General features: G+C 40.3%; 1 protein-coding gene across 1 annotated transcript in view; it reads left to right on the top strand.

Moving 5' to 3' along the window:
- USH2A (usherin) overlaps positions 1-14,749 on the top strand; it is a 2,188,359-nt gene that overhangs the window by 1,891,596 nt on the left and 282,014 nt on the right. Inside the window, exon 73 of the mRNA XM_053712759.1 lies at positions 13,119-13,304. Coding sequence (XP_053568734.1) covers positions 13,119-13,304 — 186 coding nt within the window. The remainder of the gene's footprint in view (positions 1-13,118; positions 13,305-14,749) is intronic.

Genomic DNA, 14,749 nt, shown 5'->3' with positions numbered 1-14,749 from the left:
TTAATATGAAGTTAAAAACATAAGAGAAACACAGCACATTCTGTTTCTCTTATGTTTTTAACTTTGTGGACGCAATAAAGGATTGCTTTTACGGAATAGTCGGATTCCTTTTCTTGCATCTTCGCTTCTTATCCAGTCCTTCTGACTATTCCGGCTGTTGCAAGGGTTTGTTTGTTTGGAGCATATGTACACGCTTACATCAGCTGGAGCTTGATTCGCATGACAGTGACGTTGGAGCGACGTGAGGTATTGGATGTACTCACCGTGGGGCTAGCCGGAAAAAACCTGTGAGCTGGAACAAGTTTAAGTGAGTGAGAAGGTAATCCCGCTTCGTTCACAGCTGAGGTCGGCGGAACAGACTGCTGGAGCTGATTGTTTCATGGCGGACAAACCCCTGTGAATTGGTGAGTTACTCCATACCTCCCACTGGCCTCTGCAGAGGTTTTAGAGGATTTTGCACATATTGCATATGTTTTAGAGTGCATTGAACTTTACATATATTGTTGATATATAGAGACTGGGTTCCTCCTTTTTTCTCTATTTTATTCTTAATTAATATGATACATACTTTCACAATGGAACAGAGAGTTAATAAATAGCAGACACATAAGTACATATAAATCAATACCTAATCAAACATTACTATTTACAATAAACTTTGATATCATTCAATAGGGATATTAGACCATTGGTCCCTAACTCCAAATGATCAAGATTAATAGTGTCAAATATTCTCAAATGCCTTGACTATGAGATCACTGTGAACCTAAGTAGATCTTTAGGTGTGTAGATTAATATGTCTCTATTATCGAATCTAATGATCTACAAATGTGAATATAGTTATGATTTCATTTTTTGGAGAACGCATCCATAGAAGCATAGAGCTAATGCATAATGCCTTTGATGACACTCGATAATAAGTTGGTAGAGCGGGCGTTACGATGAACTATAAAACACGCCCTCCTCTATGACATACTCAAATTACACGCCCCCTAAGATAAGATGACGTCAACCGCAAATACGCTGGAATTCCGCAGCGTTATTGTGGCGAGCTTGATTCGACCTAGTTATCAAAGCCTACAGACCAGCAAAAGTTGAAATCTGTGATGTAAGATACAATCCGCCAGTCTTAATCCGACACAGATCGATGCTTACGTCATTACAGATGTTTCGAACACACATTCGGCACTATTTGACACTTTTTCAAAGTTATCAAATAGTTAACCGGTAAGCTTGCGGCTATTCCGGCCCAGCGTACCTGGTTTTAAATCCGCCACCCTGGAGGCCGTGGATGCCATAGGAATCAATGGGAGTCTGAATGCAGCGAATGCTCATGTTCGATGCTGCCATTGATGTCTATGGTAGAAAACCAGTAACGCTTACACCTAACACCCTAACATAAGCCCCAAGTCTAAACACCCCTAATCTGCCTCCCGACATTGCCGCAACCTACATAATGTTATTAACCCCTATCCCGCCGCTCCCCGATACTGGCATAACTAAATAAAAGTATTAACCCCTATCCCGCCGCTCCCGGACCCCGCTGCAACCTAAATAAAGTTATTAACCCCTATCCGGCCGCTCCCGGACCCCGCTGCAACCTAAACAAAGATATTAACTTCTAAACCTCTGGCCTCCCACATCACTACCATTAACTAAGCCTATTAACCCCTAAACCGCCAGCCCCCCACATCGCCATAAACTAAATTAAGCTATTAACCCCTAAACCTAACAACCCACTAACTTTAAATTAAAATTACAAAATCCTTATCTTATAATAAATTAAAACTTACTAGTAGAATTAAAATAAACTATATTAAACTATTAATTAACCTACCCTAACTATTATACTAAAATTACATTAAACTAGCAATTAAATTAACTATATTACATATTAAAAATCCCTAACCCTACTCAAATTATTTAAATCTACTATTAAAAATTACTAAATTACAAAAAAAATAAACGCTAAGTTACAAAAACCCCCCACTAAATTATGAAAAACACTAACCACAGTATCAAAAATAAAAATGAATTACAACTAATCTAATAGCCCTATCAAAATAAAAAGCCCCCCCCAAAATAAAAAAAAACCTAGCCTACAATAAACTACCAATGGCCCTTAAAAGGGCCTTTTGCGGGGCATTGCCCCGAAAAGAAATCAGCTCTTTTACCTGTAAAAAAAAATACAAACACCCCTCAACAGTAAAACCCACCACCCACCAAACCAACCCCCCCAAATAAAAAGCCTATCTAAAAAACCTATTGCCCTGAAAAGGGCATTTGTATTGGAATTGCCCTTAAAAGGGCATTTAGCTCTTTCACCTGCCCAGACCCTACTCTAAAAATCAAACCTACCCAAAAAACCTTAAATAAACCTATCACTAACCCCCGACGATCCACTTACAGTTTTTGAAGTTCTGCTTGAAGGATCCATCCAGCCGGCAAGAAGTCTTCATCCATGCGGCCTCTTCTATTTTCATCCATCCGGCGCGGAGCGGGTCTATCCTGAAGACATCCGTCACGGAGCTCCTCTTATGGTCGCCGCCGTAAACTGGAACTTGAATGCAAATGACGTCATCCAAGATGGCGTCCCTTGCATTCCTATTGGCTGAAAGGTTCCAATCAGCCAACATGATTAGAGCTGCGGTGACCGTATTGAAGAGGATCTCCTCGCCGGATGTCTTCAGGATAGACCAGCTCCGCGTAGGATGGATGAAGATAGAAGAGGCCGCATGGATGAAGACTTCACCGGATGGATGAAGATGGAAGAGGCCGCCCGGATGAAAACTTCTTGCCGCAAAAAATGAAGACTTCTTGCCAGCTGGATGGATACTTCAAGCGGAACTTCAAAAACTGTAAGTGGATCGTTGGGGGTTAGTGTTAGGTTTATTTAAGGGTTTTTTGGGTGGGTTTTATTTTTAGAGTAGGGTCTGGGCAGGTAAAAGAGCTAAATGCCCTTTTAAGGGCAATGCCCACACAAATGCCCTGTTCAGGGCAATAGGATGCTTAGGTTTTTTAGATAGGCTTTTTATTTGGGGGGGTTGGTTGGGTGGGTGGTGGGTTTTACTGTTGGGGGGTGTTTGTATTTTTTTTTTACAGGTAAAAGAGCTGATTTCTTTGGGGCAATGCCCCGCAAAAGGCCCTGTTAAGGGCCTTTGGTAGTTTATTGTAGGCTATGGATTTTTTTATTTTGGGAGGGGCTTTTTTATTTTGATAGGGCTATTAGATTAGGTGTAATTCGTTTTTATTTTTGATACTGTGGTTTGTTTGTTTTTGTAATTTAGTGGGGGGGGGGGTTTGTAACAGCGTATTTTTTTTTTTGTAATTTAGTAATTTTTAATAGTAGACAAATAATTTGAGTAGGGTTATGGTTTTTTAATATGTAATATAGTTAATTTAATTGCTAGTTTAATGTAATTTTAGTATAATAATTAGGGTAGGTTAATTATTAGTTTAATATAGTTTATTTTAATTCTAAGGTAAGTTTTAATTTATTATAAGATAGGGATGTTGTAATTTTAATGTAAAGTTAGTGGGTTGTTAAGTTTAGGTGTTAATACCTTAATTTAGTTTATGGAAATGTGGGGTCTGATAGTTTAGGGGTTAATAGGTTTATTTAATGGTAGTGATGTGGGAGGCCAGAGGTTTAGGGGTAATAACTTTATTTAGTGGCGGCGGGGTCTGGGAGCGGCGGGATAGGGGTTAATAACTTTATTTAGTGGCGGCGGGGTCCGGGAGCGGAAGAATAGGGGTTAAAATTTTTATTTAGGTTGCGGCAGGGTCTGGGAGTGGTGGGATAGGGGTTAAAAAAATTTGTATAGTGGCGGCGTTTAGTGATAGGGTATAAATAAAGTTGGTAAAAAGCCGAATAGCAGCGAGATCAATAACTGCCCCATACTTGGTGCACAACTTTTATTATAAATATGGAGATCTAATTCAGGTCCGCGGCCGTGATGTTAGGCGAGCATATTGGTGCCGGCGAATGCAGCATAGTTGAGGCTTTGATAAATATCCCTGAAAGGCTGTCCTTTGTTGCACTAGGACTCATTATTGTATTTTTTCTGTGGCCATATATTCAATATATATAATACATTATATCTTTATATTCAATTATTTAAATAGTTTAATACTACATAGATATTTTCATATGTAAAGTTATTTAGACATGGGGAAAATAAAGGAAAAGTGCATATGTACAGTGGGGCAAAAAAGTATTTAGTCAGCCACCAAGTGTGCAAGTTTTCCCACTTAAGAAGATGAGAGAGGCCTGTAATTTTCATCATAGGTATACCTCAACTATGAGAGACAAAATGTGGAAACAAATCCAGACAATCACATTGTCTGATTTGGAAAGAATTTATTTGCAAATTATGGTGGAAAATAAGTATTTGGTCAATATCAAAAGTTCATCTCAATACTTTGTTATATATCCTTTGTTGGCAATTACAGAGCTCAAACGTTTTCTGTAAGTCTTCACAATGTTGTCACACACTGTTGCTGGTATGTTGGCCCATTCTTGCATGCAGATCTCCTCTAGAGCAGTGATGTTTTGGGGCTGTTGCTGGGTAACACAGACTTTCAACTCCCTCCAAAGGTTTTATATGGGGTTGAGATCTGGAGACTGGCTAGGCCACTCCAGGACCTTGAAATGCTTCTTACGAAGCCACTCCTTCGTTGCCCAGGCGGTGTGTTTGGGATCATTGTCATGCTGAAAGACCCAGCCACGTTTCATCTTCAATACCCTTGCTGATGGAAGGAGGTTTGCACTCAAAATCTCACGATATATGGTCCCATTCATTCTTTCATGTACACGGATCAGTCGTCCTGTTCCCTTTGCAGAGAAACAGTCCCAAAGCATGATGTTGCCACCCCAATGCTTCACAGTAGGTATGGTGTTCTTTGGTTGCAACTCAGCATTCTCTCTCCTCCAAACACGGCGAGTTGTGTTTCTACCAAACAGTTCTACTTTGGTTTCATCTGACCATACGACATTCTCCCAATCCACTTCTGGATCATCCAAATGCTCTCTAGCATACTTCAGACGGGCCCGGACATGTACTGGCTTAAGCAAGGGGACACGTCTGGCACTGCAGGATCGGAGTCCCTGGCAGCATAGTGTGTTACTGATGGTAGCCTTTGTTATGTTGGTCCCAGCTCTCTGCAGGTCATTCACTAGGTCCCCTTGTGTGGTTCTGGGATGTTTGCTCACCGTTCTTATGATCATTTTGACCCCACGGGGTGAGATCTTGCGTGGAGCCCCAGATTGAGGGAGATTATCAGTGGTATTGTATGTCTTCCATTTTCTAATTATTGCTCCCACAGTTGATTTCTTCACACCAAGCTGTTTGCCTATTGCAGATTCAGTCTTCCCAGCCTGGTGCAGGTCTACAATTTTGTTTCTGGTGTCCTTCGACAGCTCTTTGGTCTTCACCATAGTGGAGTTTGGAGTGTGACTGTTTGAGGTTGTGGGCAGGTGTCTTTTATACTGATAAGTTCAAACAGGTGCCATTAATACAGGTAATGAGTGGAGGACAGAGGAGCCTCTTAAAGAAGAAGATACAGGTCTGTGAGAGCCAGAAATCTTGCTTGTTTGTAGGTGACCAAATACTTATTTTCCACCATAATATGCAAATAAATTCTTTTCAAATCAGACAATGTGATTGTCTGGATTTGTTTCCACATTTTGTCTCTCATAGTTGAGGTATACCTATGATGAAAATTACAGGCTTCTCTCATCTTCTTAAGTGGGAGAACTTGCACAATTGGTGGCAGACTAAATACTTTTTTGCCCCACTGTATAACGGCCCGATCACGCCATTACACTCAATGTAGCTCACTCCTGCTGTCAGACAGAGCAGGAGTGAGCTACATTGAGTGTTATGGCGCGATCGGGCCGGGCTGTGACTAGACAGCTGCCCAGATGCGCTCAGAGGGAAAATCAGACCCGCTCAGTAGAGCACAGAGGGCCGGTCTGAAAAACCCTCTTTTTTAATAAAAATTCCAGCGGCAATATTATGTTACATAAAGCTAGCACTAATAAAATGTTATATAATTCTGCACTATGTGCAGAATTATATAACATTATTTTCTAGGTTTACTGCCCCTTTAACCTTCCTTAGCCCACTATGCACACTGAAATACATTCCCTTACATCCTGGCACATTCACTGTACAACCTACAATACCCCACAACACTTAATAGACCTCCCCATAACAGTCTCTCCAATGCTTAAGTATATGTATATTGACCCCCTACCAAATGCTAAAATTCACATAAAAGAAAAAAATTATAGAACTCCAGACTAAGAATTGACCAATGGCAAGAATTAAAGAATGATAGGACAGGGATTATGGTAGAATCTTCTTATTTTAGAGTGACATTTTAGTGGTTTATCAGACTTGTAGAGGTAGTCCTTAATTGTTTATGTCCATGGTTATTATGAGTGCCATGTGAGTTGCAGGAAGTGTACATTGGGTGTTGGGGCAAGCATTGGAGTGGGAGGTCAAATATGGGGTTCCCTTGGTTGATGAGGGGTATTGGATTAGGGGGTGCATAATGGGGCCTGTGCAAACAAGTGTTTTTACTATGATTTGAGTCTGGTGCAGGTAGCTTAAATTTAATTAAAAGGGAAAGAAACACACTTTTATCTTTCATAATTCAGATAGAGCATGTCGTTTTTAGCAACTTTCCTATTTACTTTTATCAAATTTGCTTCATTTTCTCAGTATCCTATGTTGAAGCAGCAGCAGCAATGCACTACTGGGAGCTTGATGAATATGGTGTGTTAGCCAATGACATGAGACATATACGTGCAGCCAAATATCACAAACTAGCTACTAGTAGTGCATTGCAGCTCTTGAGTCTACCTAGGTATGCTTTTCAACAAAGGATACCAAAAAGTTATTAGATAAAATAAATAAATTGGAAAGTTGTTTATAATTACATGCTCTTTCCAAATTATGAAAGTTTAAATTTGACTTTACTGTCTCTTTAATAGTAAATGGAGGCAAATCACAGTTAGGGTTAATTGTTTTTTGGTTTTACTAATTGTCAGAGTTAATTCTAATTGAGGGCTGAGTTATGGCAAGAGTAATGGTAAGGTTTACTCGACAGTAACACTTGCACCAATATGATAAATTATCTGATGTATTATGTGGTTATGTGGGTTTGTGGATATGTGGTTGAAAATGGCTGCTAGGCTAGGGGTCTGTCTGAAACCTTATGTGGGTATGAGAATGACTGTTATGCCAGGGGTCTGATCAGAGAATGAAATGCTTCAGTAGGTACATCAGTTAGATTATGGGAGTACTATGTCTTTAGAACCAGAAATAGTCCCAAAATATTAATCAAGAGAGAAGAGTTACTCTACAGCCTGCACCCCACATTTGCTGATGACTGGGATGAGCAGTACTCTGGAGAAACTGCTTTCTGTCATGCCATATTTTTCAGATCTGCATGTTCTATGAATATGAAGCGCATGCCAGTTTTTTGCTTTGTGCAGTGATTGTACTATTGACCAAATAATAACTTGTCATGGTCTTTAAATATTTATTTGTTCCACAACTCTAAGCTTTGTGTTGTGTCAATCTGTCTTTGATTTGGGTGTGATAATAATTTCTGCTGACTTTTAATGCTTCATCTTGACCTGATTTTGATCATGACTGAATACCTTGCATGACTCCACTTGATCACAAGAAGCTGCTGCAATTTAATCTCTCACTGCCCTGAATTTTGTGTACGACACTTCAAGTTCTATTTTAGTATTTTCATTAGAAACTGCTTAACGCTTAAATAGCAAACAGAAACAGCTTACTCCATCCTTGCTGTACATCTTATTCCAGCTACCTGTTTTCCATTTACTGTACTTGACTTATATAAGCATCTCAAGCTGACCTTGTTATAGGCTAAGCTTATTTGTTCCAGATTTGACACACCTCTTGTTCCAGCTACTGTGCCATTTACTAATACAACTTCTCTCTCAGCTCAAGATTTTGCCAGCCACTTCAATAAGAAAATTTACTCCATCAGAAATTAAATCAGCTCTCAACATTACAGCATTACAGCCCTCAATTTCCAATCTCCCACCCCCTCAAAAGCTCACAATCATCCAAAACCCAAATAGCCATAAATTTAGCTATTTTGTCCCTGTTACAGAGGAAGAGTTTCTGCCCTTATAATGTCCTCCCACCTCACTACCTGTCCACTCGACCCCATCCCCTCACAGCTACTTCCCTCCCTCTCCTCTACCATTACACCTATACTCACACACATCTTCAACCACTTCCTCAGCACTGGTATATTTCCCTCATCTCTAATACATGCACTGGTCACACCTATCCTCAAAAAACCTTCTCTCGATCCAACCTCCCCATCCAACTACCGCCCCTTTTTCCCTACTCCCTCTTGTGAGGTGGTGTACAATAATAGAATATGTAACCAGGAAGTACTTTCATCCCCATGCAAACAGTTCAGGGAAGGATCCATCAGAGAACTCTATATCTTCCAAGAAAGCTGAACACCAAATGAGCTCACAACATTAAGAATTTTACTCACAACATATTTCCAATCTAAGGATTGAAAGTCTAAATTCTGCACACATTTTTTTTTACAATTTTTCTACTTTTTTATCACTTGTTTTTTCACTATGATTTCAATAACACAAGGAGTGATGTCACTCTATTGACGCTTTTTGAGCACAATTATCCACATATTTTCACTGGACACAGTAGCCCCCCCCCCCCCATTTTTATCACTGGTCACAGGAGTGTTTAATCACATATATATTTTTTACATATATTTTTATTGCTGGATACAGATTCAATTTAAATTGTGGGACACAGATTTAATTTTAAATTTGTATTATTTTTTTCATCAGGGTATACAAAAGCAGTATCCTTTCTGTAGAATACAGTATCACCATTAGGCAAAACCTCCAACTTTTAGAACGATCATTACAAGTGCGTGTGTATATATAAGGGATAGCACATATCACATCTGAGTGAGCGCATAGTGATGGACACTTAAGTACAAATTACTATTGCTAAACTGTATTGAATGTTTATAACTGTTTAAGATTGCTTAAAGTTGATCAATGCCATATTGACTGTACTTTTCACAAAAGATTTTTGCCACTGTAACTAGTGTTTTATTGAAATAACATGGATCCATGTTTTTTTACATTGTATAACTATATATAATAAAGTAGTGCATTATAAGGAGATTTATATTTTTATATTATTATTTCATTTTCATTTATTCACCGGTACCCCAGCCTCCGGTAGGTTATGTAGGCTAGGCACTTTGGCTACACTCCCACCCTACTCCCTCTTGCCTCAAAGCTCCTTGAAATGCTAGTATATGCATTTCCTTACGCTAAACTCCCTCCTTGACCCACTGCAATCTGGATTACATCCTCATCATTCCACAGAGACAGCAATTGTTAAGGTTACCAACATTCTACTTACAGCAAAATACAAAGGCCACTCCTATCTACTTATCCTCCTTAATCTGTCTGCAGCCTTTGATAATGTCGACCACCCTCTTTTGCTCCAAACCCTCCAATTCTTCGGCATTTTCGACACAGCTCTCTCGTGGTTCTCTTCCTATCTATCTAACCGTACCTTTAGTGTAACCTTCTCTGGATCATCCTCTGCCCCTTTACCACTTTCTGTTGGGGTACCTCAAGGCTCTGTCCTCGGGCCCCTTCTATTTTCAATCTACACATCATCATTAGGTTCCTTAATAAAGCCCCATGGGTTTCAATATTGTGTGTATGCCAATGACACCTAAATCTACCTTTCTGCACAAGACCTATCTCTTTCCTTGCTAACCCATGTCACTAACTGTCTTTCTCATATCTCATCTTGGATGTCCTCTCATTACCTTAAGCTAAATCTCTCTTCTCTATAACTGTTGATAACTCCATCATTACCCTTACCCCGCATGCCCGATATCTGGGGGTCACACTTGATGCAGACCTTTCTTTCACTCCTCACATTCAGTCCTTGGCTAAAGTCTGCCGCTTCCACCTTCAAAACATCTCTAAAATTAGACATTTCCTTACACAAGACACAACTAAGATTTTAATCCACTCTCTCATCCTTTTCCACCTCGACTACTGCAACTCCGTCCTCTCTGGTTTCCCTAGCTGCCGCCTAGCTCCTTTACAATCCATAATGAATGCCTCTGCCAGGCTCATCTTCCTTACACGTCACTCTTCATCTGCTGCACCTCTCTGCCAATCCCTTCACTGGCTTCCTCTTGCCTCCAGGATTAAACACAAAATCCTCAACTGCACTGCTCCCTCCTACATTTCAGACCTTATCTCCAGATACTCTCCCTCCCGTTCCCTTCACTCTGCTCACAATCTCCTCCTCTCTTGTTACTTCCTCACATTCCCGTTTACAGGACTTCTCCAGACTGGCTCCCATCTTGTGGAACTCCCTGCCTCACTCCACAAGACTCTCCCCTAGTTTTAACAGCTTCAAGCATTCCCTAAAGACTCTACTATTCAGAGATGCATACAACCTACACTAACCTTTCCTAACTCCATTGCTTTCCCCTTGAACCCCTTAAAATGTAAGCCTATGAGCCCAGCTGTTTGTAGATCACCTTCATAAGAGCCGACTACAACAGTACAACTCTCGACAGGGCCCTCTACCCATTTGATCCCTATAAATGTTATCTTGTATCCTGCCTATGTTTATAGCGCTGCCGAATCTGTTGGCACTCTACAAATACCTGATAATAACAAAATAAAAATACTTTGTTGAGCTTAAACATCTGAATGGCACTTCAGCTGCATTAATTGAATTTGGGCTGGTGGTATTTAGTATCCAGATGATGTACCTTTCATTGCTTACTGCATCCATTGTCCCAGTACTGTACACTTATTTGGGTCTAGCCAACCAAATACCTATTTTGTCAATTGTTTCTACCTTACTGAGTAATGTGTCATCCAACTTCCAAAGGAATGTCATAGTGGATGTTCTGGCCAAGTGATTTGTAGTGACACTGCAGAATGGTCTGACCAGGCTGTGGGGGATATTAGGCATTTTTTCACCTGGGAAAGGCCTATTTGATTAGTGAGAAAATAATCAATGCGACTGTATGACTTGTTTGGATGTGAGTAAAACGTATAGTCCCTGGTAGTGGGATGTTGACATCTCTAAATATCATATAATTTGTAAAGTTTAAGCTGTTTCCAAAAGTATGTATGGAATTTCATGTTGGGTTTGGAGTGGGGGTTGTTGCTGTCTAAATGCGGTTGAAAGTGTAGGTTGAAGTCCCCTCCTATATAAATGGGGTCTTTTGAAATGTCTAATATGCCTTTGAATAATTAAAAAAAAAAGTTTTTTTTGGTTACTTTTAAGGGCATAAATGTTAATGAGTGCAACCGGTTTACCATATAAAAGTCCCACCAGCCCCAAAAATCGGCCATCATTATCAGTCTCTTTTGTTAGTAGTGTAAAAGGTATGTTTCGTCTCATCAAAATACTTATGCCACATTTTTTTAGAAGGACCTGTGCTGTGGTAATGTTGTGTGTATGTTTGTCCTAAGTATTTTGGTATATTTTTCTTTTTGAAAAATCTGAGAGAGCTTTAGAACATTTACACTGGGAATTAAGGCCCTTGGTGTTTTGGGATATGAGAGTTAGAGATCTTGTGTTGTGTTAGGAGTGTGACAAGACATTACCTAGATGAGGTTGCCAGCTGGAAATAGATGAGTCTAAGCTTGTCAGGTATGCGTTGGTTGTATGGGAAAAGATAAGAGTCCCCCATGCACTTATATGGTCTGAACATGCATTATTCTTGTATAAACAGTATGAACTGTATAAACAAACAACGTATCTTTGCATACAAACATAAATAACACACTTTGCAACGAAAAACAATAACAAAGTAAATACAAATACAAACTTATCTCTGAGTCTGAGAACAGACATAAAAAGAGATACAATATTTGGGGGGGAGAATTCAAAAGTAAAGTCTCAGTTGTTGTGGTTCTTTTCTATCCTACACTAAGGATAGGGTATAATTATAATTGTCCCGGGGTAAGTACTAGCTGTACTACGGGAACAGTCTGTAATTGGTCTAACATAATACACAATAAGGTAATAAAAGGTGACGTATCATATGTAATGGGTACAGGTATGGTACCTCGTGTGGTACAGTTACTTACTGCGACCCAGGTCAGTGGTATATCAGGTGGCCATCGATCTGCGGAGTCAGACAGGGTTCAGGAAAGCGGACCAGAAAAGTATATAATTCTGTTTCTTTTACTCCTCTTCAGAGTCAGAAGAGTGGTTAGATCTTGGTGACGGTTGGCTCTGTTCAGGCTTGTCCGCTTTTGGTGGTGTTTTATTTCGTCGGGGTATATTTGTTTGCCATTTTGCGGTGCTAGTGTTCAGCCTTTTGGAAGTCTTCTGTTGTTCCATAGATAGCGTTGTCAAGTCCGTTGGGTGGTCTATTCCTAGGTCTTTGCTGAAGGCGCTCATATCCTCAGGTTTGTTGCATATAAATCTTCTGTTATCCTGTATGACCATGAGGTGGACAGGAAAACCCCATCTCTAGAGGATCCTCTTGTTGTGGAGTAGTGGTCAGTGGTGTGAATTCCTATCGGCGCTGTTCTCGTGGAGAGATCTTGATATATTGGTATGACATTTCCCCGGAATCTCACAGTTTGTTGTCTTTTGGATTGGTTGAGTAGCATTTCCTTTTCCAGGAAATTCTTAAATCTAATGATAATGTCTCTAGGTGGGGCTGTTTCTGGTGGCTTAGGCTGGAGGGCCCTATGTGCCCTTACCCAGAGGATATTCTCCTTGTACGATGATTCTTTTAGGGTAGAGAAGAAGGCTTGTAGTTATTCTGGGAAATCCCTAGGCAAAATAGATTCAGAAACACCTCTTAATCGCAATTTTTTTCTCCTGCTCCTATTTTCCAAGTCATCTATTTTATCCATTAGTGCGTCAATAGTGTCTTGTTGTGTAGAGAAGCTATTGTCAATGCGAATGATTTCTTCCCTGATTTCTTCAGTATTAGCCTCCAACATGTCAACTCTAGAGCTCATAGATTGCAATTCTTGTTTGAGTTCTGTGAGCTCTTCTCTGAGGCAGGTTCTAAAGATATCTGATATCTCCTGCTTTGATGCAAAATGTGAGAAACGTGCAGCAGGGATTGAAGTGGATTCTTCTGTCAAAGGAGCATCCACAGGCCATTGGGGTTGCAGACTAGGAGAGGGTTTAGTTTTGCAGCTGGAGCTGGCCATGGGCGACTGTTCTGCGGCAAAGTATGAGGGCATGGTGTGTGTCTTGCTGGTTGGTGGATTAGCTGTTTTATTAGCTTTGGCCGGTCGTCTAGACGCCATATAAAGATCTTTCACGATGCTCCAGATATCACAATAAATGGTGTTGGTCTATGATAGGGATAATTATGCCTGTCTGATCCCTGTGCCCCCAAAATATTAATCAAGTAACTAAAGATGGGAGTCAGTGGTGCACAGGTGTCCGCTGATACGCTATGCTGCTATGCTGTGTGCCGCTCGATAAAGTGTTAACTGACCTCCACGTGGCTGTGGCTGTGTACTTTATGCTGGGCCTCTCCTATGACCAGTCACCAAATTATGGCCCTCAATACCCATCCAGGGTCCCCGCTTGTGCTGAGTGCTATATGCGCCTTTTCAAGCAGCGTTGCAGTGGGTGTGCTGCTGTAGGCGTACTACAATGGAGGGCCTCACCTTGGCTCCATTGTTGTAAAGTGAGAGTGGCCGGGTATTAAGAGCCTCCGCTATGCTTCCTCCAACTCCTGGGTTATCGCCCTCTAGGTCCGTGATATTCAGTCCGATTCTGAGTGTCAGACTTCGATGTAAGCTATGCGGCCATAGATGCAGTCATCATGGCCTTATGTGCGATATGGCAGGATGGCGCCCGCAGTGCGTATAGGCTGTTAATGGAGTTACTTTGGTACAACCTTTTCCGATGGGATGCTACGCCATAAAAGACATCTAAGTGGTCAGGCGGTATTCCTCGTTCTAGCTGCTGAGTTGTGTCAAGTATAGAAGGAAGATAAGCAGCTCCGGGCAGTGATTTAGAGACTTTACATGCGGAGCTCCGGAATTATGCGACCAACATGGTTGCTACCAGGCTCCGCCCCCCCAACCAAATACCTATTTTATGTATTACATTACAGAAATGGGTATACTTTCTACCAACCTCTACTTTAAAAGAAAGAAAAAAAAATATCTAATGAGAAATCTATTCTATAGAACAAATCATTGGAGTTTTATTTCCACTGTCAGCCATCAATTAATCTAGAAAGCATAATGTATGAATTTGAGATTCTTCTTTGCCTAAAAAATCATGGAAACGTAAAAAAAATATATAGTACTGTATATATGTATTTGTCTAGATTGATCTGCCAGTTAAAATTTGATGTGCTTGAGTCACCAACTCTAAAGCATCATCCAGGACATTGGCCAATAAGAGAACGACTTCAATAAACACCCTTTCAGTCACAAAATGAAAGCTAGACTCAAATCTGAGAAACTTAAAATGATCAAGATGGATGGGAATATAAATGTAAGCATCTTCAGAAAAATGATATTACATGTATTTAGTAACATTTTTATTTAATGCACAAAGTTTGTAAAATGAGCAGGGGTTTGCTATGGTCATGTTGCACCTGCAGGTTTCAATCTTTTATCTAGCTAAATTAAATCTCGTGAGTTTGTTTCAAAATACGCAATGCA

Source organism: Bombina bombina, chromosome 4 (assembly GCF_027579735.1).
Source record: "Bombina bombina isolate aBomBom1 chromosome 4, aBomBom1.pri, whole genome shotgun sequence".
In the NCBI taxonomy this organism is placed as follows: Eukaryota; Metazoa; Chordata; class Amphibia; order Anura; family Bombinatoridae; genus Bombina; species Bombina bombina.
The sequence above is the reverse complement of the archived record's forward strand: the minus strand, read 5'-3'. Positions and strand labels throughout refer to the sequence as shown.